Source organism: Eulemur rufifrons, chromosome 29 (assembly GCF_041146395.1).
Source record: "Eulemur rufifrons isolate Redbay chromosome 29, OSU_ERuf_1, whole genome shotgun sequence".
Lineage (NCBI taxonomy): Eukaryota > Metazoa > Chordata > Mammalia > Primates > Lemuridae > Eulemur > Eulemur rufifrons.
Window position 1 is genome coordinate 11,048,950 of NC_091011.1, and position 27,201 is coordinate 11,076,150.

The 27,201-nt window shown below is 42.8% G+C and overlaps 1 protein-coding gene across 1 annotated transcript; it reads left to right on the plus strand.

Annotated features, from left to right (window-relative positions):
- The first annotated feature begins 8,317 nt into the window (after positions 1-8,317).
- On the plus strand, positions 8,318-11,366 carry PURB (purine rich element binding protein B). The gene has a single exon (XM_069461512.1). It carries the CDS (start codon positions 9,779-9,781, stop codon positions 10,712-10,714), a length of 936 nt encoding a protein of 311 aa, XP_069317613.1. The 5' UTR covers positions 8,318-9,778; the 3' UTR covers positions 10,715-11,366.
- The last annotated feature ends 15,835 nt before the right edge of the window (positions 11,367-27,201 follow it).

Below are 27,201 nucleotides of genomic sequence, written 5' to 3' on the forward strand. Positions count from 1 at the left end.
CTACAGACCTTATTTAGATTTCACCAATAATGTTCTTTATGGCAAAGAAAAGTCCAAAACACACACTGCCACTGTCTTTTAATTCTTCTTTAATCTGAAACAATTCTTCAGTCTTTGTCTTTCATGACATTGACATTTTTGTAGAGTTATTTCATAGCCTGTAATTTTGTAGAATTTCCCCCAGTGTGAGTTTGTCTGCTGTTTCCTCATGATTAAACGCAGGTTTTGCACTTTGGGTAGGGAATACCATGCAAACGATGCTGTGTCCTTCTTGGTGATCAAATCAACAGGCTCATGGTGTCCCATTCCTGTTGCTGTTAACCGTGATCACTGGATTAAGGCAGTGACTTCCAGGTTTACCACTGTACAGTTGCTATTGATCCCTTTGTAATTAATAAGTACTTATGGGGAGATACTTGAAGACTATGTAATATCCACTTAGCAAACTTTCACCCACTGGTGCTGTGTTTACCACTTGGCATTCTGCTCTAAGGAAGAGTCTTTCTTGCCGTCATTCACTTGTGATTCTTATTCTATTCAGCAGCTGATAATATGTTGCCATCATTATTTATCTGATGCTTAAATTGTCCCAGATTTAGCCAGCAAGAGTGCCTCTTTGACATGTCCCCTCATTTTTTGAGCACTTTTTTTTTTCTTTTTCTCTCTCTCTTTTTTTTTTTCTTTTTTCCCCTCCTCAGACTTTCACTTACTTTCTGACACACGATATCTCAGGCTCAACCTAAGCTTTCTGTCCCCTGCCCTGGAAGCAGCCACTTCTCCGAGGAGCTCTGGTTCCTTTTCATAGAGAATGGTATTAATAAAGCAAGATCTGGGTGCTAGGAGTGCTCATCCCTCCCAGACATCATTGCTTCTAGGAAAAATATGTGTATGAATACATACGGCCATACCTGTGTGTCCATGTGTGTATTTCTGTATCTACCCACATATGTGTATGTATATGTATGTATAGTCCTATATCTGTGGCATGTGTGTGAATATGTATATGTGTGTATTTTTATATCTATCTGTGTATGGATGTGTAAATGTGTGTATTTCTGTATCTTTCTGCATGTGTGTGAATATGCAAATGTGTATGTTTCTATATCTGTGTGTGAATATGCATACGTATATTTCTTTATCTGTGCGTGTATGTGTGTGTAATAAAACCATGAGCTCATACCAATATCTCTCATTCTAATCCAGTCCCACAGGGTTTGTTCTAATCTCCCCCCTTCAGTATTTGTAACTTCCTTAAGTTAAAGACTTTTTAAAGGCAGTGGACACAGTGCAGGCCACCGTCATTAAGGACAGCACCGGAACCCTCCGCCTTCCGTCACGTGGCCTTGCTTTGTGCTCAGTCCATACTTGGGCATCGTCCAGCCTGTGTGAGACCCTTGCTCTAATCAGGCAGAAGGGCAGACGGAGTAACCAGGCAGGAACCTGGTTCTGAGCCAGAAGGCCCTTCTGGAAGGTTCAGGGGAGGCAGAAATAGAATCCCCAGGAAGTGAGGGATACTGGTGGGGCACGGGGGGGGACCAGGATTTTCAGGGTGAGACGAGAAGCCAGAACAGATGGGCTGTTGGACGGCTCCCTGGAAAGACCACAAGTGACCTATGGGGCACTTGGAAAGGTCAAACCTGTTCCCCACAGCAGCTGGGACAAGGGCCCCTGACTGGAGGCTTTGTTGGCACAACAGCTGGCTCTGGCCAGGGCTCCGGGCAGCTGGGAGTCTGGGAGGAGGCGCCTCATACTCAGCTGTCGGCTGAGAGAGCCCCCACGAGGGGCAGAGGCCGCCCCATAGGAGGCCATGTGTGTGTCCTTCCCCTGCTGTTTCAGGACTTAAATGAGTGGGTTCAAACACTAGTCACCCTCGTTATGACCTCCACAGATCTGTTTATTCATCACCAGCTGATGCACTTTCCAGCCACTCTGTTACTAGGGGTCCTGTTCCCTTAAAGATTATTGCATTTGGGGTTTCAACTCTCTCATCCAGCACATACACATCTTCCCAAAGAATGACAAAAGTACATCTGGGTTTTGTTTGTATCTTCTCCCAATGCAATGTTGGCTGAAACCAGCAGAGTCTTTACAGATCACAGAGCCAGCCAGGGGAGTTACGGAGGACGCTCAGCCCCATCCCTGAATAGCAACAACAGCAGCATCGTTTCTGAGCGAGGATGTGCCAGACACGGCCCCCAAGTGGCCTGCACTCGCAGCCCCCTCCCGGCTTAGGCCAGCTCTGTGAGGTACACGTGGCCATCAGCATTTTACAGATGGGAAGGGGGCACGACCCACAGAAGTGAAGTAACTCGCCCCAAGAGTGCTAGGCAACGGAGGTCTAGAACATCCCAAGGCGCCAGTTCTTTAACATATAAATCTTCCAGAGGCTTCTGAGGCCCCTGGGGGACACGGGGTGCATGCAGGCTCAACAGGGCCTGGCAGCTGTGCGTAAAGCTGCCTCCTGGCCTCTGTAAGAGCCCAGAGAGGGACCACAAATCACAGAGGGTGGCTGAGCTGACGGATAAGCCCCAAGGCTGAGAAACTGTGCTCCCTGGAACACAACACTAACTCAGGGAATTGACTTTCTACCTTGCAGAAGACAAAAATCCCCAGAATAAACAGCAGGTGTGGGCCTTCTGCCCAGAGCCAGGATGAGGCAATCTCTTTAGATTGTGCAAGACGCACACACTTGCTCTCAGCCATACGAATCCAAGAAGATGTCATTAGAGGCTTCAAAGCAAGCCAGCGGGGTACTCGGCCCGAGTGTCAGGCTGCAACGCATTTGCAGCTCGAGGTGCCTGGCCTGGAAATCTTGGTGCCAGCACCCACTGGGGTGGCGTGCCCATGGCAACAGTGTCTCCTAAACTTCCTCTTGCCCTGCTCCCTCCAGTCTGGTTTCCTCAGATGGGAAGGGGCGGGAAAGGCAGGGAAGACCGCAGCTCCCCAGCAGCTCAAAGCAGGAGGCTGTGGGAGCTCAAGTGCAAGTTTCCACGATGCATTTCGAGGCAGCCCCTTTTGACTGCCCCTCAGGCTCCCGCCAGCCCCCCTCTCGCTGACCCCGGGACTTTCAACCATCTGGTTCTCCTCCTCCCAGCTCCACGCACAGGGAGTGTCCTGCTCCCTGTTGGGAGTTGAGCCAGCCAGCCGGGAGAGGTTTTCAGATTGTGATCAAGAAGCACCTCCAAACCCAAAGTGGGGACAGTCTACAAAATAACTGGCCTTCACTCTTAAAAACGGTCCCTGATGGGAAAGACAAAGAGAGACCCAGGGATGGCTCCAGATTAAAGAGAGAGGGACACATGGCAGCTGAATGCTACGAGACACGAGACTCTCCTTTGCAGCAGAGGATGCGATTGGTTCTTCTACAAGGTTTTCTAAAAAAAAAAAAAAAAGGGATGGCAAAATCTGAACAAAGCCCTCAGATTAGATAACAGCGTCCTGTCTGTGCCAGTTTCTTGATTTTGATCCCTGTGCTCTAGTTAGGCCAAAGGGTGTCCTTGTTTGGGGAAATAGATGCTGAAGTGTTTAAAGGTAAATGGGCATCATATTTGCAGTTTATTCTCAAATTGTTCAGGAGAAAAAATACATAAATACTACATATATAGACAGAGACAGACAGACAGACAGACAGAGACAGTGAGAGAAATGGAGAGAGATAGAGACAGAGAAAGAGTGTGATGAACCAAATGTAGTGACACGTTAGCATTTGGGGATCTGTATAAAGAGTACCATTCTTGCAACTGTTCTGTAAGTTTAAGTTTTGTTTTTTGGTTTTTTTTTTTTTTTTTTTAGACAGAGTCTCACTCTGTTGCCCAGGGCTAGAGTGCCGTGGCGTCAGCCTAGCTCACAGCAACCTCAAAATCTTGGGCTCAAGTGATCCTCCTGCCTCAGCCTCCAGAGTAGCTGGGATTACAGGCATGTGCCACCACGCCTGGCTAATTTTTTCTATATATTTTTAGTTGTCCGGTTAATTTCTTTCTATTTTTTAGTAGAGATGGGGTCTCACTCTTTCTCAGGCTGGTCTTGAACTCCTGACCTTGAGCGATCCTCCCGCCTCAGCCTCCCAGAGTGCTAGGATTACAGGTGTGAGCCACCTCGCCCAGCCTGTAAGTTTAAATTTTAAGTTAAAAAAAAATAATAACGGGAAAACAAATGCATGCCCTTCCTGCAATGGAGAATTCCTCATTCTCCTGGCCTGGTTCCCTTGAGTGCCCAGCTTGGCCCTGCCCAGGGCTGGCCATCTGAGCCTACTGTCCCCAGGACTCGGCACCCCCTGCCCCAACAATCCCCCAGCCCTGGCAAGGGGTGTTTCCATCTGCTGCCTCTAGCCCAGCCCCCCAGCTGCTGGAAGGTGTGGATCTAGCCCACCCTGCTTCTGCCCCAGCCTTGGTGGGGGCCCTAGGGCTGCTCAACCAGCTTCTAGTCCAGCCAGGCTTCACAGGACTTTGCAGCCTCCTCTTTAGTGTGGCCTCACTCTTGGGCCCTTTCGACAGGACCTGCTTCAACTTCCCTCCTCTCCACCGGAAGCTCCCGTGTCTCCTCTCCCTGATCTCAGAAGAAAAAGGATGCCTTTTCACTTTCCACTGAGGGGCCTCTGCCATGACCCCTTGGCAACCTTTCTCCTCTCAGCCTCAGAGCCAGCTCAGGTTTCTCTGGGGCAAAACAGCCTCCACTCTGTCCCCCTTTGCCAGTTCCTGTATTTTGTCACCCTCTGCCATGTGGGGTAGCTCCACACTTCGTGCTCACACGTTCACTTGTGAGCACTTTGACATCTGGCTTCCATCCTCCTAGCCCCTAAAGTGGCCCAGTGTCAAAGACATAGGATTTAGAATCAGAAGACTTGAGTTCCAGGCTCTGCTCCATGTCCTAAGAGCTGTGTGATTCAGGGTGTGTTTCCAAGACCTGCAGGAAACCCATGTGAAGCTCAGTGTGAACTGTCACCTGTGACCTCCCAGTCTTCTGACCCCTCGGCCTTTCTCTCTCCTTATCCTCTTTGTCCCTGATTTCCCCACACAACCCCCTCTGAGCCTGACATCCGATCTACCTGTCTCCTGGGGGCCCCCAAACCTGCACCTCGGTTACTTGTCCCTCTTCTGGATTCCACTTCTCTGGGTCCCACAGCCACCTGGACATCTCCTCTTGGGCACTCAGCCAGCTCCCCAAATTGAACATGCCAACAGTTAGATCCATTCTCATTCATGCTCAATTTGCAAAAAAGCAGTCAAAGCAAGGGCTTAAGGCCACCAAGAAGTAATAAACTTCTGGGGAAAGAATTTGGTATTCCAAAAATGCATCCAAGCAGCTCGTCCTGTTGTGCGTTGTGTATTGTGAATTACATAGGGGAGGAGTGCCTAGCACCTGCAGCAGTCTCGGTTCAGTGCTGGATATCATCTTCATCCAAAGAGTACAGGGTTCATCCCCCTGAACAGCCTCATTCTACTAAGGTCAGCCCTGGTCTCTGGCCCAACATCTAGCCACATTAGTTTTGGTTTTTGATTTTGGAGGTTTTTTGAGATAGGGCATGATCAAAGCTCACTGTAAGCTCAAACCCCTGGGTTCAAGCAATCCTTCTGCCTCAGCCTCTTAAGTAGCTGAGACTACACGTGCATACCACCACACCCTGCTTATGTTTTTTTAGGAATGGGGTCTTTCTATGTTGCCCAAGATGGTCTCGAACTCCTTGCCTCAAGCGATCCTCCTGCCTTAGCCTCCCAAAGGGCTGTGATTAGCACTATGTCCTGTCCCCACATTCAGTTTTTAAATCCTGACCCAAAGTCCCCACATGCTCCTTCCTCTCCCACCAGCACTGCCACTAGCTACACTCAGTCCTCGCTGGCTCCAGTTTGCAACTTGGTCATTGCTTCCAGGATGAGGGTCTATCCTGGATCCCACCCCAATCCACCCATTCTGTCCTCTACCATGAGTCACTTCCTTAAGTACAGAACTGGAGGCATCACACTCCTGTTCACAGGGTCTGGTGGCTCCCCCTCAACTTTTAAATCTAGCTCAAGCTCTCTGCTCATAAGTCAAAGTCCTCCTTAATGGGACCCAGGCTAGCTACCTCCCAGATCCATTGTTCACCACCCACTCCTCACACAGAATCTGGGCTCTAGCAAAACTGGACTTCTTGCCATCTGGGGACATATGATCCCTCTGCCCAAAATAACCTGCCCCTATCCCCACCTGTTAAGATCCATCCTTAAAGGATTATTCAATAAATAGTACTGGAACAATTGGTTCATCATTTGAAGGATATTTTAAATTCTTCACTTCATACTCTGTACCAAAATATATTCAAGATAAGCTATAGTTAAATATAAATATAAACATATAATCACACACATAAAAAAATCAAACCAAAAATGTGATTACTAAATATATGAAACAGGAAAAGATCCTAAGCTTAAAGGCAAAGAATGAAATGTCAAAGGAAATAAGCAATAGATCTAACTCATTAAATAGAACTTGACTCATTGAAATCAAACTGATAAGAAATGAACAGAGGGATAAAGAGTCCTTTGCATGAACTGAATGTTGGAGTCCCCTGTGCAAGGAAGCTGCATTAGAGGAGAAATCAGAAAGTTGTTTACTTAGCAAGAAATTAGAGGATGAGTTGGGTGGACATTCTTTATGAAAGTCAAGTGATGCCTGACATTGCATTCCTTCCCTAGGTATTTGAAATTCCACATCCTCTCCAAGGATGGAAATGTTCAAGGCCCACAATTTAGTGTCTTCCCCTGAACTGTCCTTCTTCTGGGAGCCTGATGTCAAATCCACTTTATCTGCTGGCAACTCTCAAACCTGATCTCCACTATTCACCCCTCTCTGGACTCAGCCAAAGTCCACATTTATTGAGCACTCACTGTAATTTGGCATTATGCTAAACATTTTTAAGGATTATCGCCCAACAATCCTACAAGATATTTTTTTTTAGTGCAGATGTCCCCAACATCCTCGTTAATTCCTGTCTTTTCAAAAAAAAAAACCTATTTTATTGAGGTATAATTTTCCTACAATAAATACATTTGAATGGGCTTTGGCAAATCTGTGAAACCACTACCACAAAGAAGATACAGAATATTTCCATCATCCCTAAAAGTTTCCTTGTGCTGCCCTTTCCAATCTATTCCTCCCTCTATGTCTGGGCCCAGGCAACTACTGGCTTGCTTTCTGACATATATACATATTTCCTTTTCTAGACTTTTGTGTAAATGGAGTCATACATTATATTCTGTATGTACATACTTTCACTTCTCTTGGGTAAATACCTAGAAGTGGAACAGTTGGGCCTTATGGTAGGTATGTGTTTATAAGAAACTGCCAAACTGTTTTCCAAAGTGTTTACACCATTTTACATTCCCATCAGCAATGTATGAGAGTTCCAGTTTCTCCACATCCTTCTCAGTCACCCATGCTGGAGTGCAGTGCCATAGTCATAATTCACTGCAACCTCCAACTCTTGGGCTCAAGTGATCCTCCTGCCTCAGCCTCCAGAGTGGCTGGGACTACAGGTACATGCCATTACACTCAGTTATATATATTTTTTTTACAGATGGGGTCTAGCTATGTTGCCCAGGTTGGTCCCCAACTCCTAGCCTCAAGCAATCCTCCTGCCTCAGCCTTCTATGCATTGAAATTACAGGCATGAGCCACCACGCCCAACTGATGTTAGTATTTTTAATTTTAGCCATTCTAGTTGGTGTTTAGTGATATTTCATTGTGACTTTAGTTTACATTACCCTAATGAGGAATAATGCTGAGCATTGTTTCATGTGCCTATTGGCTATTGAGTATCTTTTTCAGTAGAAATGTCTGTTAAAATCTTTTGCTCATTTTTTATATTGGGTTGTCTTATTGAGTTTTAAGTGTTCTTTATATATTCAGGATCAGAAGTCCTTTGTCAGATTCATTATCTATTAATAGCTACACTTAAGGATAAGGAAACTTTGGCTTGGGAAAATTAAATTAACTGATCAAAGTCACACAGATCCAAACCTGGACAGTGTAACTGCAGAGGCTGCTTTTTAACACTTTTCCAATACTGCTTCTTATTACACTTCAGCATTCACAACAAAAAGGCCCCATAGGAATTATTCACATTTTATTGATAAGAAACTAGAGCTTGGCAGGGTCATTTCTTTAACCACTTTAATATAGCTGGGAATCGTGGGGACAGAAAGAGATTGGGATCTTCAGATCCAAATCTCACCTCATTCTAAACCATCTTCTACATTGTTCTCACAGTGATCTTTCTAAAATGTGAATCTGATCACATATGAGGCTCCAAACTCTGGGGCACTAATTCCCTGCATTACAGATGGCCTTCTTTGATCTATAGATAGATCCTATCCTATCCTACAGTGTCATCTAGGACCACTCCTCAAGCACACACACACACACACACACACACACACACTCAGCTTCTCAGGGCCTGATCCTGGGAGCCTCTGCACTGCCTTCCCCTGTGCTGGAAACACTCTTCTCCAGAGTCACTGGGCCAATTGCAACCTGTCCTTCAGACTCAATTCATGCCTCCTTCTGTTAGCCCCACAGGCCCATCAGAACCTGCTTCTGGAGGTTCTCTAGAATCCCTCTCACCTCAGTCACCTAGAGTGTATAGACTGGGGTTGTGTCCCCAGCACACAGCCAAGGCAGATGGCAGGGTTCCAAGTGTGCTGAGCTAACACTGTTGCAGCCCAACCAGGTTCATTGCCCACTGCTCAAGAGGAAGCCAATACACTGAGACAGCAGGAGCTACAGCAGAGAAAGAGTTTAATATCGCAGGCACCATGCAAAGAGATTGGAAGTCTTTCTCAAATCCATCTCCCTGAGAATTTGGAAGAAATGGTTTGACAGGCACAGGGCTAGGGAATTGGGTCTGCTGATTGGCTGGGGATGAACTCATAGGATCCTGAAGCAGAAATTGTCTTCTTGCACTGAGTCAGTTCCCAGGTAGCAAGACCAGTAGAGTTGGTTCCTTGGTATGGGCCACTGGTCTGATTGGGTCAGTTGGTCCACCAGAATGCAGGGTCTGGAAGATATGCCAAAGACCAACCTTAGGTTTCACAAGGGTTCTGTCATCTATGAGGGCAATGAAGAAAGCTAAGAAACTTTAAGACCATCATCTATATGACTCTTGAGTAGTAAGCAATTATAGGGAAGCAAGCTAGGGAACAATAGCTGGAGATACACACATACACACACACATATATATTTAACTATGCCTGTACCTTTGCGGAGTTCAGGCCCCTACCAATGTTCCCACCTTACGGCCTTTTATTAACTTTATAAAGTGCGGTTTCAACGCCCCAGAAACGGTGCAGAGGGATCGGAAGACACTGGAGTCTAAAATAAAACTGTCATGGAGAGGGACATGTAGACAGAGGTAGTGAGGACCTGAGTCACTCTAAGAATGGCAAGTCCCCAAGCCCAGCCGCCTAGCAAAGGAACGACCTCACTCCCTCAAGCTGCCAGGCAGCGCGGCCTCTGACGTCACCCCTCTGCGCCCTGCCGCGGAGGCGCTTCCGGCCGCGAGAGGCCGATGGGCGGGGCGGAATGGCGTCACGGGAAGCCGCGCGCCGGAAGTGTCCCGGGCTGCGCGGAAGTTGCGGGGGCGGGGCGTGGAGGCGATGGGGGGCGGTGGCGGCCGGCGATGAGCGGCGGGAGCGCGTGAGCGAGCCGGGCGGGCGAGGCTGGGGGGCCCCGGAGTGCGAGCCGCAGGGCGGAGGGCGGGGGCGCGAGCGCGGCGGGCGGTGGCGGCGAGGCGGCAGCCGAGAAGATGGCGGACGGCGACAGCGGCAGTGAGCGCGGCGGCGGCGGGCCCGGCGGCTTCCAGCCCGCGTCCCGCGGCGGTGGCGAGCAGGAGACGCAGGAGCTGGCCTCCAAGCGGCTAGACATCCAGAACAAGCGCTTCTACCTGGACGTGAAGCAGAACGCCAAGGGCCGCTTCCTCAAGATCGCCGAGGTGGGCGCCGGCGGTTCCAAGAGCCGCCTCACGCTGTCCATGGCAGTGGCCGCCGAGTTCCGCGACTCGCTGGGCGACTTCATCGAGCACTACGCGCAGCTGGGCCCCAGCAGCCCCGAGCAGCTGGCGGCGGGCGCAGAGGAGGGCGGCGGGCCGCGGCGCGCGCTTAAAAGCGAGTTCCTAGTGCGCGAGAATCGCAAGTACTACCTGGACCTTAAGGAAAACCAGCGCGGCCGCTTCCTGCGCATCCGCCAGACGGTCAACCGCGGCGGCGGCGGCTTTGGCGCGGGTCCCGGGCCCGGCGGCCTGCAGAGCGGCCAGACCATAGCGTTACCCGCGCAGGGCCTCATCGAGTTCCGTGACGCTCTGGCCAAGCTCATCGACGACTATGGAGGCGAGGACGACGAGCTGGCCGGCGGCCCGGGAGGCGGCGCCGGGGGCCCTGGGGGCGGCCTGTACGGCGAACTCCCAGAGGGCACCTCTATCACAGTAGACTCCAAGCGCTTCTTCTTCGACGTGGGCTGCAACAAATACGGGGTGTTCTTGCGAGTGAGCGAGGTGAAGCCGTCCTACCGCAATGCCATCACTGTGCCCTTCAAAGCCTGGGGCAAGTTCGGAGGCGCCTTTTGCCGGTATGCGGATGAGATGAAAGAAATCCAGGAGCGACAGAGGGATAAGCTTTATGAGCGTCGTGGTGGGGGCAGCGGCGGCGGCGAAGAGTCCGAGGGTGAAGAGGTGGACGAGGATTGAAATGGGCAGCTTCCCCTACAGGCCTCCCCCACCCCATCATCAACCATACCCTTGGCTAGAGAGTTCCCCTTCCTGCTCATTCCCAGTGAGCTAGGGGAGAGGGAGCAAGGGAGGCCGCAGAGGGAGAAAACAAACAAAAGATAATATAGTTAAGAGAAATAACCATAAGAGAACAGTCACGGACAATTAGAGAAAAGCAGTAAAGTTCCAAGGAACTGACAGCAACCTGCAAAGAGAGGACAACAGCATCTCCTCACCTGCGCAAAATAGTCTCGGCTTCTGTTGTTTCTCAACTAAGTTTCCAAATCCCATCAGGATAACCCTGGAGGGGATAGATCCTCGCACATCTGGGCCAGGAAACACATCTGAGTTACCCAGATCCATTGATAACTGTTGGATTTGTGTTTTACCTGGGTAATCTGGTCTAAAAGATCTCTCCAGGCCTCACTGTTGCAGTCTCTATCCCTTCACCTCCATTGAAATCCATGTTTTGAGTCTAGGTCTTCATGGAATCCTTGAGAAGACAGAGGCCTTTGCAGTTACCGAGTTCTGAGGGTACAGGTTCATGGAAAGGAATACAACTTTAAATAATCATGGACGGGGCAAAAATAATAATTCAAGAGGCCATTGGAGAATACAGAAACAAATTGGATCCGTTTTTTAAAAAATGATTTTGCTTGGAACCTGGACCAAGGCTCATGTCTTTTATTTGCAGAATTGTTTTCCAGGATGCAAATGGATTCAGGTATCAATGCTTGAACTAGAATTCATTACTAAAATAGTTTTAAAGTTGGCAAAAATTTTTCAAAGATAAAAGCAGTTTTACATTGGGGATTGCTGAGGTAGGCACAAGACAAAGTTGGGCATAAAGCACAAGGCAAACTGTTTGAGTGGATTGGTTGCTGCTCACTAAAGTTCTTCCCCTGATCTCTAAATAGGAGATCATTACCAAGAAATGGCTTAGGTATGAATAAGAGCCAAATCTCCACTGTGTGAGCCAGTGAATTATGGCTAATTCGGCTGTTACGGCCACTGGTTGGCTGGATTTTAAACCATAAAACTTGAAGATTACCTGCAAAAGGAACAGTGTGGCTACAAGCCTGAGCTTTAATGGAATATACGTCCTCACGGAAAAGTTGGAAATAACCAAAACTGAAGTCTTAATTTACCTTCAGTTAATCTGTGGATTTGTTAAAATACTAAAGATCCTCAGGTCCAGAATTCCAGCATCATTTATTCTTTTAAAATAAATTTTTAAGAACTTGATCCATTGTATCAGTACCTCACAATCAAAGTTGGCAAATGATGGATGAATGATTCAAGCAGTGCACCCGGTGGAAGCTGAAATCCATCTGTGAATGGAACTGAAGTAAACGTGAATATGCTGACTATATCCTGGAAGCATTTTTATACCATCTTGAAATTTCAACAAACTGGCTTTTGCCAGTTTATCCAGCTGTCTTTCAAGAATAAAAGTTGGGGTTTTCAAGGATCGCCTCTTCTATATTTTAAATGGATTTTCAGTAGAAATGATTTTTACTAATCGAGTTAATCCCACCCCCATCAAAAGGTATTCCTAGAAATGTCATAGACCTAGGTAACTTTGAATTGAATGGGAGCTAACCTTCTTTCCAAAGTTTTCAGGTATTGTTTGTGTGACACCTTCTCAACCAGGAGGCAAGTAACCCCACCTCCACAATCTTAGCATTTTTTTTAACTGCATGCCTGCCCTTTATTTGAGCTGCCTTTTTAATTTATTGCATATCCTTTTTATTATCTTATTTTGGTATTATTCAATCTATACAATCTTTTTGTATTTACTGGGAAATGAGTAATATACAAAAAGGTTTTCATGTATTTGTGGCTGAGAGGGTGGGAAATAATTGTGTATATAAAATTAGGCTTTTTTAAAAAATAGACTATGATGCAGAATATTGTTGATCTTAGATTTAAAAAAAAAAACCGTGGAAGAGCCACAAACATTGGTGCCCTTTTCAGACTATTTCTCTACTCTCATCATCCACAGTAGAATTTTTAAACAGATTTTTTTAAAGCTTTTCTTTTAAATTTTTCTCCGTTGCAAAGAATGTTTCCTAAATTGTATGGGAGCAATAGTATTTTTGATGTTTTAATGACATCCGTATACTTGTACTGTATTTTGTACTACAAGGCAGCTGTTTTCAATAATGTCCTGCTGTATTTACCTATGTGTTTTGAGTGTTTATTTCTTTGCTGCGGAGAACAAATTCCTAAATAGTTTTAGTAAAGGAGCTGAAAAGCTAGCATTAGGTTTGCAGAAACTGTTTAAGTTTCAAACTCTGAGGCAGCAATGAAAATTAAGGTTGCAGCTATTAGTTGATTGCTGTAACTTTTTCATTTTCAAACCATGTACAATTCCTGTATAGACCAACTTGTTTTCTTGCTTCAGTGGTGGTTCTGTTGCTCAGCTGCAGTGAGCCAGTTAAATTTTGCAAAGGTGCAGTACCTCTCCTTTTCAAGGAGTTGGTTTATTCTTTTTTCTTTTTGTTTGGCTGAATTGCAGTAACTAGCCTTGCCTTTCTATTCTGTAGAAATGACAGGGTCTTCACAATCCTTCACCAGTGGCTACCAAGCTATAATTAGCTGAATAGAAAGAATGTGGAAGTGGTCTGAGGCATATAGAGTATATGCCAAGAACACTACCATATATGGCATCAGCTTTGGTTACCAGAGAAATTTTCTTAGTCATTAGACCATATAACAGTAATATATCATATGTAAATCTTTAGATGTCAATTTGAGAATCCTCCAAAAAAAGGAGCAAAGAATGCATAAGCTATGTGTTGGCAAAAGTAATTTATATTAAAATTTTGACCTGCCTATGTAAGATTAAGTGGTAAATGTCATAGTGGTGGGTTTTTAAGTCTTAACCAATCTCTAAGGTTTGTTCCTCCTGCAAGGGGTGGTTCATGGCCTCTCTTCCCACTGCAGGAAGATGCAGAAGGATGTGGATTAATTGTAGCATTTCATTGATCCTCATTCCAATCACTAGGGACAATAGAAATCTGCAAAGCACAGAGATTCATTCATAAGTATTAGCTTGTTAAAGGAAATGGTCTTTATTAATTCTAGTCAGATAATAGAATTGTACAGACTATGGGAAACAACCAATTTTTTTGTTTTGTTTCTCAGCTCCTTCTATGAACGATTTAGAGCTTTTTTTTTTTAAGTTTGGCAAACATCCCAGCTAATCAAAATAGTCGTATTTCTGAGAAGTAGGGAACTAAAACTCCTTTTCAAATAATTGGTGGAAGGTTTGTTTCCCAAACTACCATAGTTACAGAGATGAGAAGTCAAATTTTAGGAAGAGGATGAAAAGAAAAAAAATTCTGTGAAGAGATCCTACTACTCTTTCTGGTTTCTATTGTCCCTATCTATCATTTCAGCAAGTGGAACGGTAGTTCTAGTCAGCAAATTTTTCAGTGCATATGCTGCACAAAACAATATGTAAATTTGTATGGCACCAAAAATCAAAGTGAAAACCAAACCAAAAACCCAGACACCCTATGTAACTATTGGAGGCATGTAGGTGGTATAAATGACTGTAGCTGTGACACACACACATGGCTACTTGTCACGTCACTTTCCATAATTATTTACTGCGAAATGATTGAGAGGCTTTTGGTTGCAGGCAGCCATTAACCTCCTGCTTCCTTTGTTACCTCTGGATCACTTTGCAGTAAATTGCAGGTCTTTTAAGAGATTCAAGCTTCAGTTTTCTCAAAACAAAACAATTATCCTGTCTTATCTGAAAATAGCAGGGTTGTGGGCAAAAGAGGCTGGTTATAATAATGCCCTCATATTGAGTGGTCTATAAACGGCTGCACACTTCAGGCACTGTAGTTACTGAAGATGCTTTGTTAAATGTGACCTTCACTGGCTTTACAGGGGTGTAGAATGTAATCTACACAAGGTGACTTTGTTTGCATCTATCTTGCTCTTGAGGTGGATGAAATTAAGGAGAAGCTGGAGTGTGTAAGCCATGCACATAAGTATTCTTCACTGTAAATTTTGTTTTCATTTTTAACCCAGTTATGGTACTTTGTCCAATGCACAACTGATCTCTCAGTAGATATTCATTTGAAAATAGTGTGGCCTTGATCAGTGAGAAGGGAAAGGAGAGAAGTGACTTTTTTGCTTATGTAAAAATGACTTGTTTGCTGAGAGTTGTCATTCTGCAGTACTCCTAGTATAATGTTTGTGATCAGTGTCCTTTTTGATTTGGGAAAGTTAATGTTTTTGACCCTGAAGTTAATTCAATTGAGTTATGTTCTATTTTTAGGAAGCATCAGAATTGCTCTGATGAGTAACAAAGTTGACTGCTTTGATGTTCAATCTCAGGTTTTAGAATATAGTGGTATAAATCCCACTATTATTAATTCTTAAAATAATTTTAATTTAGTACATCCTAAAAGTCACGTGCAAAAGGCCTGTTCAGAGAGCAGGGCCTCCATCTTTTTGCTCCTTTTCCACTTTGTACTTCACTTGAAAAAGTGTCAAGTGATTTTACATTGTATATTTCCATTTTAACCCGACATATTTCTCAAAGATAAAGCACTTTTTGATCATGAAATACATAGAATCTTTGTGTGATGTGGATCATGGTTTCTCAGGCTCCCTTAGATAATCTGCTTATGAATATTGTTCTAACTCTGTAAGAAGAGTAGAAATCTTTGCTAATGTTAGAAAGTTTGTATTATTGATCCAGAATGCATTTTGCTAGTTTCCAATGGATGGGAGAGTAAACAATGCTGCATTCACAATTTAATATGTTACTTTCCCTTGAGCCTTAAGGTAACTTTGTTTTCTGTCAACAACAGCACTGAAGTTATAGTAAATGAATGAGATTATCAGTTTTCAGGGTTGGTTTTAGAGTACTGTAAATCAATTAGCTGTCTTCCTAAAGAGTTACAACTCCAATTCAATATACTAGATTAATGGGTATGTGGGTGGGGCTGGGGGGGTTGGAGATAGTTTGTAGAAAAGAAAAAAGAAAAAAAGAACCATTTACCTTAAGAAAATATAGACAAAAAAGAAAAAGTGCATGTCATATGCCCCGTTTGAAATTCCAGATGTAAGGTGGAAGCGGCAAATTATAACTTCATTTTTTTCCGTTTTTAACTTAGAAAAACAAAGTCATTAATTTTCAAATATTAGCCCCCAGAAGTTTCAAGAGATAGTTGGACTCTTGAATAGTGAGTTCTATTGATATATCTGACTTTGCTATTTAAAGTCATCTTTCCCAGCCCTCAGCCTTAGAACCTAGTTTCATTACTGATGGATTTAACAGACTCTTACTTGAACAAATGTGGTCCAATTGTCAGTACTGAAAGTTAGATTTGGAAAATGAAAAGATAATAAAATTGCATCATGAAGACTTATTACCATAGTAATTCCCAATTAATATCTGTACCCCTGATCCAAGTAAGGCCTTTATGAATGTATTTTATATTTCCTAAAGAAATAGGGAATATGTCATCAATGTAATCACCTCTATTCACAATCTTTTACTTTCATTTGGAAATCTAACTCAAGCCTCTTAAATTAGACATTCCAGTTGGGATAGGTAGAGCCATGTTAAAACAGCAACTACCATATTGGTAGTTTCACTGCTCAGTAGGACTTCTAATAGAGAACAGAGCTTTATTAGAAGCTAAAACTTTATCATTTTTCTCCATAAATGATTCTAACAAACAGTTTGACAAGAGTATAAATGTACTTTTAAGTAACATGAGATTCTGAGTCTAGGAGCAAATTTCCTTTCCCTTATATCTAATGTCCGTTGACAGGGATAAAAGAGGACTAATTATACCTTTTTAGTATGATGAAATGTGGGCCCAGAGTATTGGAGAGAAAGTAATAGACCTATTCAGTGTCCACTAGCATATTGCAGAAGGCACGAGTTTGTCTTTTTTTCCCTGTCAATAACTCAATAGTTAACTCAAAATCGATTTAGACCATCTCTTATTTCTTAAAGGTAAAATATTTCATCCCCATTATTAACCCTGTGTTGTAAGATTAAACTGGTTAGAAAAAAATCTTTATATTTGGAAGTAGAATGGCAAGTGGTTTATTCCTTCGATTTTAAAATTCCTTTTTTAGAGACATAACTGCAGGGACAGTCCCAAGAAAATTGAAGAACTGGATTGTATCACTAAACACATTTGTGTTGTAAGAATTTGGGAGTTTCATTTTGAACTGATACTAGGCATAAACCCTTTTCTCCCAGCCCACATATCACCCTGTATATAAAAGCTCTCTGGATTCCTAAACGTCAATAGATTGGGCAAACTGACTTTAAATCAGTATGGGACATACTTAAAAGAGTCCGTGGTTTTGCACGTTTTGGTAGCAGGCAAGTATATTTGACTTATTTTCAATAGAATTATCAATATTTGAACAGTAACTAAGATTGTCATTGTATTTGGACTTCTTTTTCTGAAGTTCTAGAACGATTTATTAGTAGGGATTTATTCTTCCTTTTGGGCCTTTGTGCAGATGTGTTTCCAAGATCATTTTTAAAAATCCATCTGTCTTCTGATAAATTTCCAGATAATACATTTTCCAGTCTATAGGAATCTTCACTGCCAATCATATCTACCAGTGGCTTCCTTAGACTAGATTCTTCACTCCAAAGCTGGGACAGATGTCCTGTCAGTAGAGAATCTACAGAAATAATTTGAATGAGTGAAAACCAAATCTTGATAGCAGGAGACAGCTTCCTGATGTAGATGTACAATTAGAGTTTAGGTTGGAAATTACTTTAAAAGGAGTTTCTTGGGATGTCTTCAATCTCTGTAAATACCCACATGCTTATGCATTGTAAACCAAGTGTGTCAATGTATGAATCTGTAGAACTGATTTCTGCTTCAAGAGAAGCTGCACCTTTAATTTTATAAGGTCCCCCCTACCTGTAACCCTATAAATGTTTGTAAATAGAACACTAAAGTTTGTAGTGATAGGATCAATTTGGGAATATCTGCTGAGAGACCAAAAAGTTCATTTTTTTAAGTACCTTGGTTAAAGAGTAAAGATTATTCCTCTTGCTTATTTTTTAAAAGAAGAATGCACTTTAACAAACATAGAGCTGCATGGGCAATTCAAGCAAATCCGTAAAGTGCAGTACCCATTCAGAAATCACACTTCCTGAAAACCGTTACAAAAGCAGAGTCCAGACGGGCTGTTGATCTCACTGCCTGTAGGTTGAAGCTCAGATTCTGATCAATTTTGAGACGAGCAGGGCTGCTTCAAAAGAGCAATGTGAATACAGCCAGAAGCTTCAGACAGGTCTGTAAAATGGCGGGTCCGGTATTTACCACTAACTAGCAAAACTGACAGAAAAACTCATAGAGAAAAAAGTTAAGAATCCTTCCTGCTGGTGTGCACTCCTTACAATAGACTTTTGCAAATGGAGTTTTACAGTCTATATTTAAAAAATTGTATGTTTGTAACAAATAAAGTATGCGGAAAAGTGAATGACAATGTTGTGCTGGTGTCTCTGATTTAAGGAATTATATGGCAGTGGGGGAGGGAAATACCATCTGCTGGGGCTCACAAATGGGTATAGGATTGGAAGCAATGAATTGAAAATCATGGCACATTTCATCTGAACTATAGACAATTCTAGAACTTTTGGGTTCCCATAATCCTTTTCTGGTCAGCCATCTGTGGAGTAAATCAAAATTGCAGTTAGTTTTATGCTTTGATCCATAACCCAGACAGACCACTTGTTTCCCCTAATTTTTTCCATCATTTACAAACGTTTGAAAGAAACTGCTGTCCGCCGGTGTTCCTTCATCATTTATCAGCATCATAACTGCTTAGGCCAATCTCTTGCCCTAATTTTAAATGAAAAATAAAATTATTGTATCCATTGATCCTGTCCAGAGGTTTCCAAATTTTTGGTCTCCAAAACCCCTTCCCTTGTCTACGGCCATATCACCCTGAACGCACCTGATCTCGGAAGCTAAGCAGGGTCGGGCCTGGTTAGTACTTGGATGGGAGACCCCCTTTCCACTTAAACTGACTGACTACACCTGAATTTTTATCTTTCTGGGCTATATCTAAAGGTACCTATTATATTAGAAATTGGAGCATTTTCAAGACAAGCACACATTCCATCTGCTATCAAAGCAATGACATCACATCATTTGACCTCTGGAAAACTCCACTGTAAACTCAGAATGCAAGTGAAAAAGGCAAATAATGATGTTATATAAGAAAGCAGTTTTGACCTCTTGGACTTTCTGAAAGAGTTTCAGGAAGCCCTGGGGAATTTTGGATCACCCTCTGAGAACCACTGAATTAGACTGATACATAAATTACACCTTTCTGAAAATGAGGGGTGGGTTTATATATAGCTTAATCTTTTAGTTTTCACGTTTTGTTTATATTACAAGCTCTTGCTATGAAATACTTTCTGCCTACACACACATACCTGAGATTGTCCAATTCTACAGTCTCTGGCAGTGGTTCTCAGTGCTGGCTTTGAATACTGACACCCAGACACCACAACCCCAGAGCAACTGTATCAGAATCTGTGACACAGGGGGTTTTGTGGTGGTATTTTGCCCCCAGGTGATTGTAGTGTACAGTCAAGAATGAGAACCAGTGGCCTGTGGGATCTTCAGTATAAAAAAGGGGAAACGAATAAAGGCTTGAGAATCTCTCCCAGAGGAAAACAAAGTTCAGTATAACAGAACATTCCTTGAATGTATGTACGGCTTTCACCTTGTAACCACTGTGCCCAAATTACCCACACTACCACATAAACTTCTAAGATACTATAACTAATCTTAAGAAAAGTATTGCCGGGCACGGTGGCTCACGCCTGTAATCCTAGCACTCTGGGAGGACAAGGCAGGAGGATTATTTGAGCTCAAGAGTTCAAGACCAGCCTGAGCAAGAGTGTGACCCCATCTCCACTAAAATAGAAAAATCAGCCAGCATTGTGGCATGCACCTGTAGTCCCAGCTACTCGGGAGGCTGCGGCAGAGGATTGCTTGAGCCCAGGAGTTTGAGGTTGCAGGGAGCTATGATGACACCACTGCACTCTACTCAGGGCGACAGAGCAAGACTATCTAAAAAAAAAAAAAAAAAGTTTGCTTATGAAATCCTTGAACATTGTGTTAGTAGTCCCCTCACTGGGAACATCTTGAGTTTTACTAGCAGAGGATCCCTTAACATGGATCAGAGTTACCCTGGAGGACTTACTAAAACACGGATTACTGAGTTTCTGATTAGCAGGTCTGGGGGTGGAGGAAGGGGGATGGGGGCTGAGAAGTTGCATTTCTAACAAGTTCCCAGGTAATGCTGATCCTACTTGTTTGAGGACACTACTTTGAGACTCACTGCAGAAATCACAAAAGTTCTGGGGAAAATTAGCCTAGTTGTTGCCAACTGACAGTCTCAGGAAGTATTTGCCCTGATGAATTGGTGCTTCCATCCCCTGCCATGGCTGGGTCTGGTTCCCTAGAAAGGCTACAGGTGGTTTGAATTTTTTAGATTCATGTGAAGTTTGTTACTACACAAGATTTTTTTTTTTTTTTTTTTTTTTGAGACAGAGTCTCACTTTGTTGCCCAGGCTAGAGTGAGTGCCGTGGCGTCAGCCTAGCTCACAGCAACCTCAAACTCCTCGGCTTAAGCAATCCTACTGCCTCAGCCTCCCGAGTAGCTGGGACTACAGGCATGCACCACTATGCCCGGCTAATTTTTCTATATATATTTTTAGTTGTCCATATAATTTCTTTCTATTTTTAGTAGAGACGGGGTCTCGCTCTTGCTCAGGCTGGTCTCGAACTCCTGACCTTGAGCGATCCACCCACCTCGGCCTCCCAGAGTGCTAGGATTACAGGCGTAAGCCACCACGCCCGGCCCACAAGATTAAGAATAGATGCAGCCAGGCTATAGTCTAAAGAGCTGTATTAGAGCCAATGCCTCAAGGAATAGGAATATCACTTTATAATTTTAGTATTTTTAAATTTTATTTTAAATTTTAGCTGCTTTATTATTTTTTTGAGTTGGGGGCCTCACTATGTTGCCCAGGCTGGCCTTCAACTCCTGGGCTCAAGCAATCCTCCCACCTCAGGCTGCTGAGTAACTAGGACTACTTACAGGCTTGAGCCCCAACCCCAGGCTGGTTTTGGCATTTTTTAATGTTGTGAGCTAGATTCTATCCTTGACTCTGTCCTAAACTAAGAGGCAATTCTGGGCAAGCATCTTTTAAACATAGAATTCTTTAAGGTCCTTAAAAGAGTGTCCTTGAGGAGAAACCACTGGGACTTGGGAAAATGAGAGCCACCTGGTGGCCAGTACCAAATTTTTTTTTTTTTTAGGGACAGGGTGTCTCTCAGCCTGTCACCCAAGCTGGAGTGCAATGGCGCAATCGTAGTTCACTGCAGACTCAAACTCTTGGGCTGAAGTGATCCACCTCAGCCTCCCGAGTAGCTGAGAATACAGATGTGCACCACCACATCGGCTAATTTTTTAATTTTTTGTAGAGACAGGTCTCACTATATTGCTCAGGCTGGTCTTGAACTCCTGGCCTCAAGTGATCCTCCTGCCTCAGCCTCCCAAAGTGCTAGAATTACAGGCATGAGCCACTATGCTTGGCCAGAAAATTTTTTATACAGTATCTTTTTAAATCTCAACAGTGTTAAGTGGCCATCATATTTATATATGTATTTATGCATATTGAAAAAATGTTGTATCAGCTCAATAGGCTAAATGATAAAGAATTTACATCAGGCACATTGATGGCTAGTTCCGGAGGCATTTTCTGATATGCATGTCTTATTATGAAGGTGTGCCACAGGGCCCATAATTCTTATGTAAATTAAATTGAAAAGTAATTTAATTCTTCCTTCTTTTAGGGCCCATTCAATCAGGCACAGGTGAATACATCTTCTCTAGTGGTAAAATGAAAACTCTTGGGCCTCTGGAGTTTAGAGGAAAATGTCATTTCCTGACCTATAATAAATGGAGCATTGGCTGAAGCATTCCATAGATCTGTTCTGCTCTGTAAACGTGCGTATTTCCCTTTCAGGTAAACAACTTTCATTAAGAAATTAACAAGTCAGTAAATGAAGTGATTCTCTGCTAATAATTCATTGGGTGAAGGAGTAATGGGATCTAGTTGGCCTTACCTTTTGTGTTATGAGACTATTGCTAAGTTTAGGATAAGAAGAATATTTGGCTTTATTGGTTTGTTATATGATCTTCAGTGAGTTGTTTCTCCTGTATAAAAAAGTTCCTGCCCCTACCTACATCTAGCTGATTCTGACCTTGAAGCTTTGGTTTGGAATTCAGAAAGCGCCTTTATATTCCTTTATTTTTATTGTATCCTCTATAATGCATAGTTCAGAACATAAAGGCAGTTTCCTCACCTTCTGGTATAAATATAAAAAGAGAAAGCATGTTAGTTAGGTGCTCTGGCAGAATGGCAGAAAACAGACTTCTGGCGGAAGAAGAGCTATTGTCAGTGATGTGGAATGTTCTAGTCCAGCAGCTGCTGGTTTTCTGGCAGTGAAAACCCAGCTGGTGACATCACTCAGGGAAGTGACTCATCAGGGCAGTGTGATCTCATTCATCTGCTCCTCATCTGACACTACATCTTTTCTGGTGGGGATTGCAAGCTCTCTTTTGGATGCAACTGCTGAACTCTCCCAAACCTTTGTCAGCTCCAGGTTATCTCTTCTGTGGGCAAGACTTAGGATAGAAACAAGTGTGTAGGGAATTCCTGGGGTTTTCATTGCAGTGTTTCTATACTATATCTACCATTTAGCCTTCAAAGGCCACACTTTAAGGGAGCCAGCAAGCTGCTCTCATCACCTTCTAAGGGTCAGGCCTGACATTATTGCTGGGGTGTGTTCTAGAGCAAAGCTGGAGGTAAGAGTCATTGTTCCGGTCATTAAGCCCAACAGTGGGCAAGTACAGCCTTAGGATTAACACTATCCTTCCCAAGCTCCCACTGAGCCCAAACCTGGTCTTCCCAGGATTCAGTAATCAGGAAATGCAATGTTCTGGTAATAACTTTTAAATAAGGAGCACATTTAACCTATGCTCATAACAAATCATTTGGTGCCCAGAAGGAGATACTCTTCCTTTGGTAAATCAATAAATATTAATATATTGCTGAGGAAGGCAATGTTCCAATTACAACTCTCCAGATGAATCCAGAAGAGCTGAACTGCTCTCCACTACTGGCAATATTTCACTGCCCTATGCTAGAACCATTTGTGTCATTATAGACTTACTTATGGCTGAAAAGCAACAACAGTTAAGAATATGAATATTGTGCCATGGCAGTTTCTGGATCCTTTATTTAGATCCTGGGGATTCTGAATACACAAAGGTAAAAGCAAATCATAAAAGCATAAGAGATATATACATACAATTCATAGAAAAAGAGATATAAAAGGTCCATAATTATACAGAAACATGTTCAGTCTCACTCATCCTAAAATAAATACAAATTAAAACTACACTAAGATACTATTTCTCATTTATCAGATGAGGGAAAGAAAAAAGCCCTGCATAGCCCAACAAACTCCATTGGTGATTCTGTGGGGAAATACGCACTTTCATGTGTTGGTGTGGGAATTCACACTCCCCTGTGAAGGAATTTGGCTATCTCTAGCAAAATGATCTAAGAAGTTACCCTTTGATCCAGCAATCCCACTTCCAGGACTCCATCCGAAAGATATACTGGCAAAAATGTGTAAAGAACATGGCAGCTGGGCCCTTGATTATCTTGTTCCCTGTAGTGAAGGCCTGAAAAGTGAATTCTTTTGGCCTCTTATTTTTATTATGTGTTAAACTACTGAACATCTGTGTTAAACTATTATAAATACAGCAGGTCCTCAAACAATGTTGTTTTGTTCAAAGTCATTTTGTTACAACATTGATGAGAAAAAAATCGGTTCCTGCCAGGGGCCGCTATGTGTGTGGAGTTTGCACGTTCTCTCCATGTCTGTGTGGGTTTTCTCTGGGTACTTGGTTCTCCTCCCATGTCCCAAAGATGCGCATGTTAGGTTCATTGGTGTGTCCACATGGTCCCAGTCTGAGTGAGTGTGGGGGGATGTGTCCTGTGATGGGATGGTGTCCTGTCCAGGGTTGAGGCCGTGAGCTGTCAGGATAGGCTCTGGCCACCTGCAACCCTAAACTGGAATAAATGGGTTGCAAAATGAATGAATGAATGAATACAATTACTGTAAATTAAAAATTAGTAAAGAATATGATAATTATGCAAACAGATGACAATAAACGATGAGGTTCAAAATAGCTCAGCAAGTCTGCCATATTTGTGATTGTTTTTGAACTTCATGGTGGTTGTTTTCTGATCTCTTCACTGACTACAAGTCAAATTTAAAGAGGCTCAGAATATTGTTTATTTATTTAGAGACAGAGTCTCACTCTGTTACTCAGGCTAGAGTGCCATGACGTCAGCCTAGCTCACAGCAACCTCAAATTCCTGGGCTCAAGCGATCCTCCTGCCTCAGCCTCCTGAGTAGCTGGGACTCAAGCGCACACCACCATGCCTGGCTAATTTTTTTTTCTGTTTTTAGTTGTCCAGCTCATTTCTTTCTATTTTTAGTAGAGATGGGGGTCTCTCTCTTGCTCAGGCTAGTCTCGAACTCCTGCCCTCAAGTGATCCTCCCACCTCGGCCTCCCAGAGTGCTAGGATTACAGCATGAGCCACCATGCCCAGCCCAGAATATTGTTTAAAACGAGGAAATTATAGGCAGGTGGGTCTTTTTTTTTTTTTTTTTTTAAGACAGGGTGTCACTCTGTTGCCCAGGCTGGAGTACAATGACCATCATAGCTCACTGCAGCTTCCAGCTCCTGGGCTCAAGAGATCCTCCTGCCTCAACCTCTTGAGTAGGTGGGACTATAAGCATTCACCACCATGTCCGGCTAATTTTTTTATTTTTTGTGGAGATGGGATCTTGCTATTGCCCGGGCTGGTCTTTAACTCCTGGGCTCAAGCAATCCTCCCTCCTCAGACTCCCAAACTGCTAGGATTACAGGTGAGAGCCACCACACCCAGCCTTTTTTTTTTTTTTTTTAAATAAAGAGATGCCCACAGATGTTGGCATTTTATACACAGTTCTACATCTTAACTTTTTTTTAGTCTAACTTTTAAAATAGATAACATATTTATATTATTCCAAATTGAAATAATATAAAAAGGAGATTGAGAAGTTTTGGTCCTGTCTCTATCCGCCCCCTTCCTTACCATCAGTAGCATTTGCCTTGGACAGTTCCATTTCATCTGTTGTCCCAGTGTTCCATCCAGTTTAGCATTTGTCCCAGATTTTTCACTTTTTACAGGGTAAAATGTATTTACTTTTATTAAAAAGCAGGAGGCTGGGCACGGTGGTTCACACCTGTAATCCCAGCACTTTGGGAGGCTGAGGTGGGAGGACTGCTTGAGGTCAGAAGTTCAAGACCAGCCTGAACAAGAGAAAGACCCCTGTCTCTACAAAAAATAGAAAAATTAGCTGGGAATGGTGGTGAGTGCCTAGAGTCCCAGCTACTCGGGAGGCCAAGCCAGGAGGATTGCTTGAGCCCAGGAGTTTGAGGATGCTGTGAGCTATGATGTCGCCACTGCACTCTAGCCCAGGCAATAGAGCAAGACTCTGTCTCAAAAAAATAAAAATAAAAATAAGCAGGGACTAGTTTACTAGACCTCCACTTTGTACTCCCAGCTTGTCATGGTCTAGTATTGTGTTCAATGAACAGAGTTCTCACTTGAACACCTGGTTAAATTTGAAAAAAGAAAAAAAAAATTGAAATACAACTAGCAACAACATCTCTGCGCTTGACCCTTTCCAAATTCAATATAAGACTTCCCTCTCAATTCAGCGTGGAGTACACTTGCTGATAAAACAAGTGCACTTGGAATGGCTGGGAACAGCTTACTCCTTCCGTAGCAGTGGTGGTTGGAGAAGTATTTGAGGCTGCTGTCCAGGATCAGTAATAAGTCACAGGCTAGGGACATGTGAACCATGTACACAGAGAACTCTAAATGTTTTTGCTACAGTGATTATATCACTTATTGTATGGTGGAAATCTATAACTATTTGTTATTTGATAATGCTTTTTTATTTTGCAATAAACCTATTCAGCAACAATAAACTAAAAAGTGTATATCCAATAAAAACTGACTGAGTACTAAATTTCCATTTCTATGTGTAACTTGCACAAAATTTTTGTTGACATTTACTATCAGTGCCATATTGAGATCAACAACCACAGGAAAACCAGTGGACACAAATTTGCTATAGAAGTATCTGCATCTACTTCAAAAGTTAGTTATTACTTTAAATATAATTTGCCCAGAGACAATGATTTAATTCATACAGAAGGTGCATTTACAAATCACTTTGTGAAGCAAGACTTTTCACTTACATCAATTGACTATTTTTAATTAATGTCACTGTCACTCACTTTCAATTTCAAGTTTTCTTATGCCCATACAAAAAGTGAAGTGATGGTTATTAATATGGAGACTAATAAAAGAATTTCCAGTTATGTGATGCCAGTGCCATCAGCTGATTCAAGTTGAAAAATCCACTTCATTAGTTCTAGTAAGGTTCAAATTTTTTACTCAATTCTTATAACGAATGTTGAAGGTGAAACAATCTGATATTTGAACTTACTGTGAAGTTAGTCCAACAAGTAAAATTGTTTTTGTGATAATACAAATTCAAACTTGGGTGGAGCATAGTATTGTAGTGTACATATGTACTTAATAAATTAAGAAATATATACAAAACAAATGTGTCTGGGATTGGATGTAGTACACACATAATTCATAATGGTGTCTAAGCAAACTGTGATATTCTATCAACTGAAATAGAAGGTGTAGCTGTCAAATTTTAACAGGTTTTACAGTAACTAAACTACAAAACTGTTGTGATAAAGTAGATGTTGAATCTAAAAAGCACTTTAGCATGATAGGTTTTCTCTCTTTGCTGCTCATCATCTCATTTGAGAAATACTTGAACCTTTGGAAATCAATCTATACTGTATTGAAATTTTTTTGTAAATGAGGCCTCAAATTTTGGTAGCATTTTGTTCAAAATCAGTTAGGAACCTTTCATCAACAAATAGAATGATGAGAAATTCCAGCTTTGGAAGCTCTTAGTGAGTTACAAAGTGTTGAAAGCAATCCTTGCAAATAAGAGGGCGCTGAACTTGATCCCCACAAAGGAAGGGAAAGACTAAACAAATTAAATAATGTGATAATTACTTTGAAATATATTAGTTTGTGGAAAGAATCTTTTAATGGAACTTCTCTTTTTATTTTTATTTTATTTTATTTTATTTATTTATTTTTTGAGACAGAGTCTCGCTCTGTTGCCCAGGCTAGAGTGCCGTGGCATCAGCCTAGCTCACAGAAACCTCAAACTCCTGGGCCCAAGCAATCTTACTGCCTCAGCCTC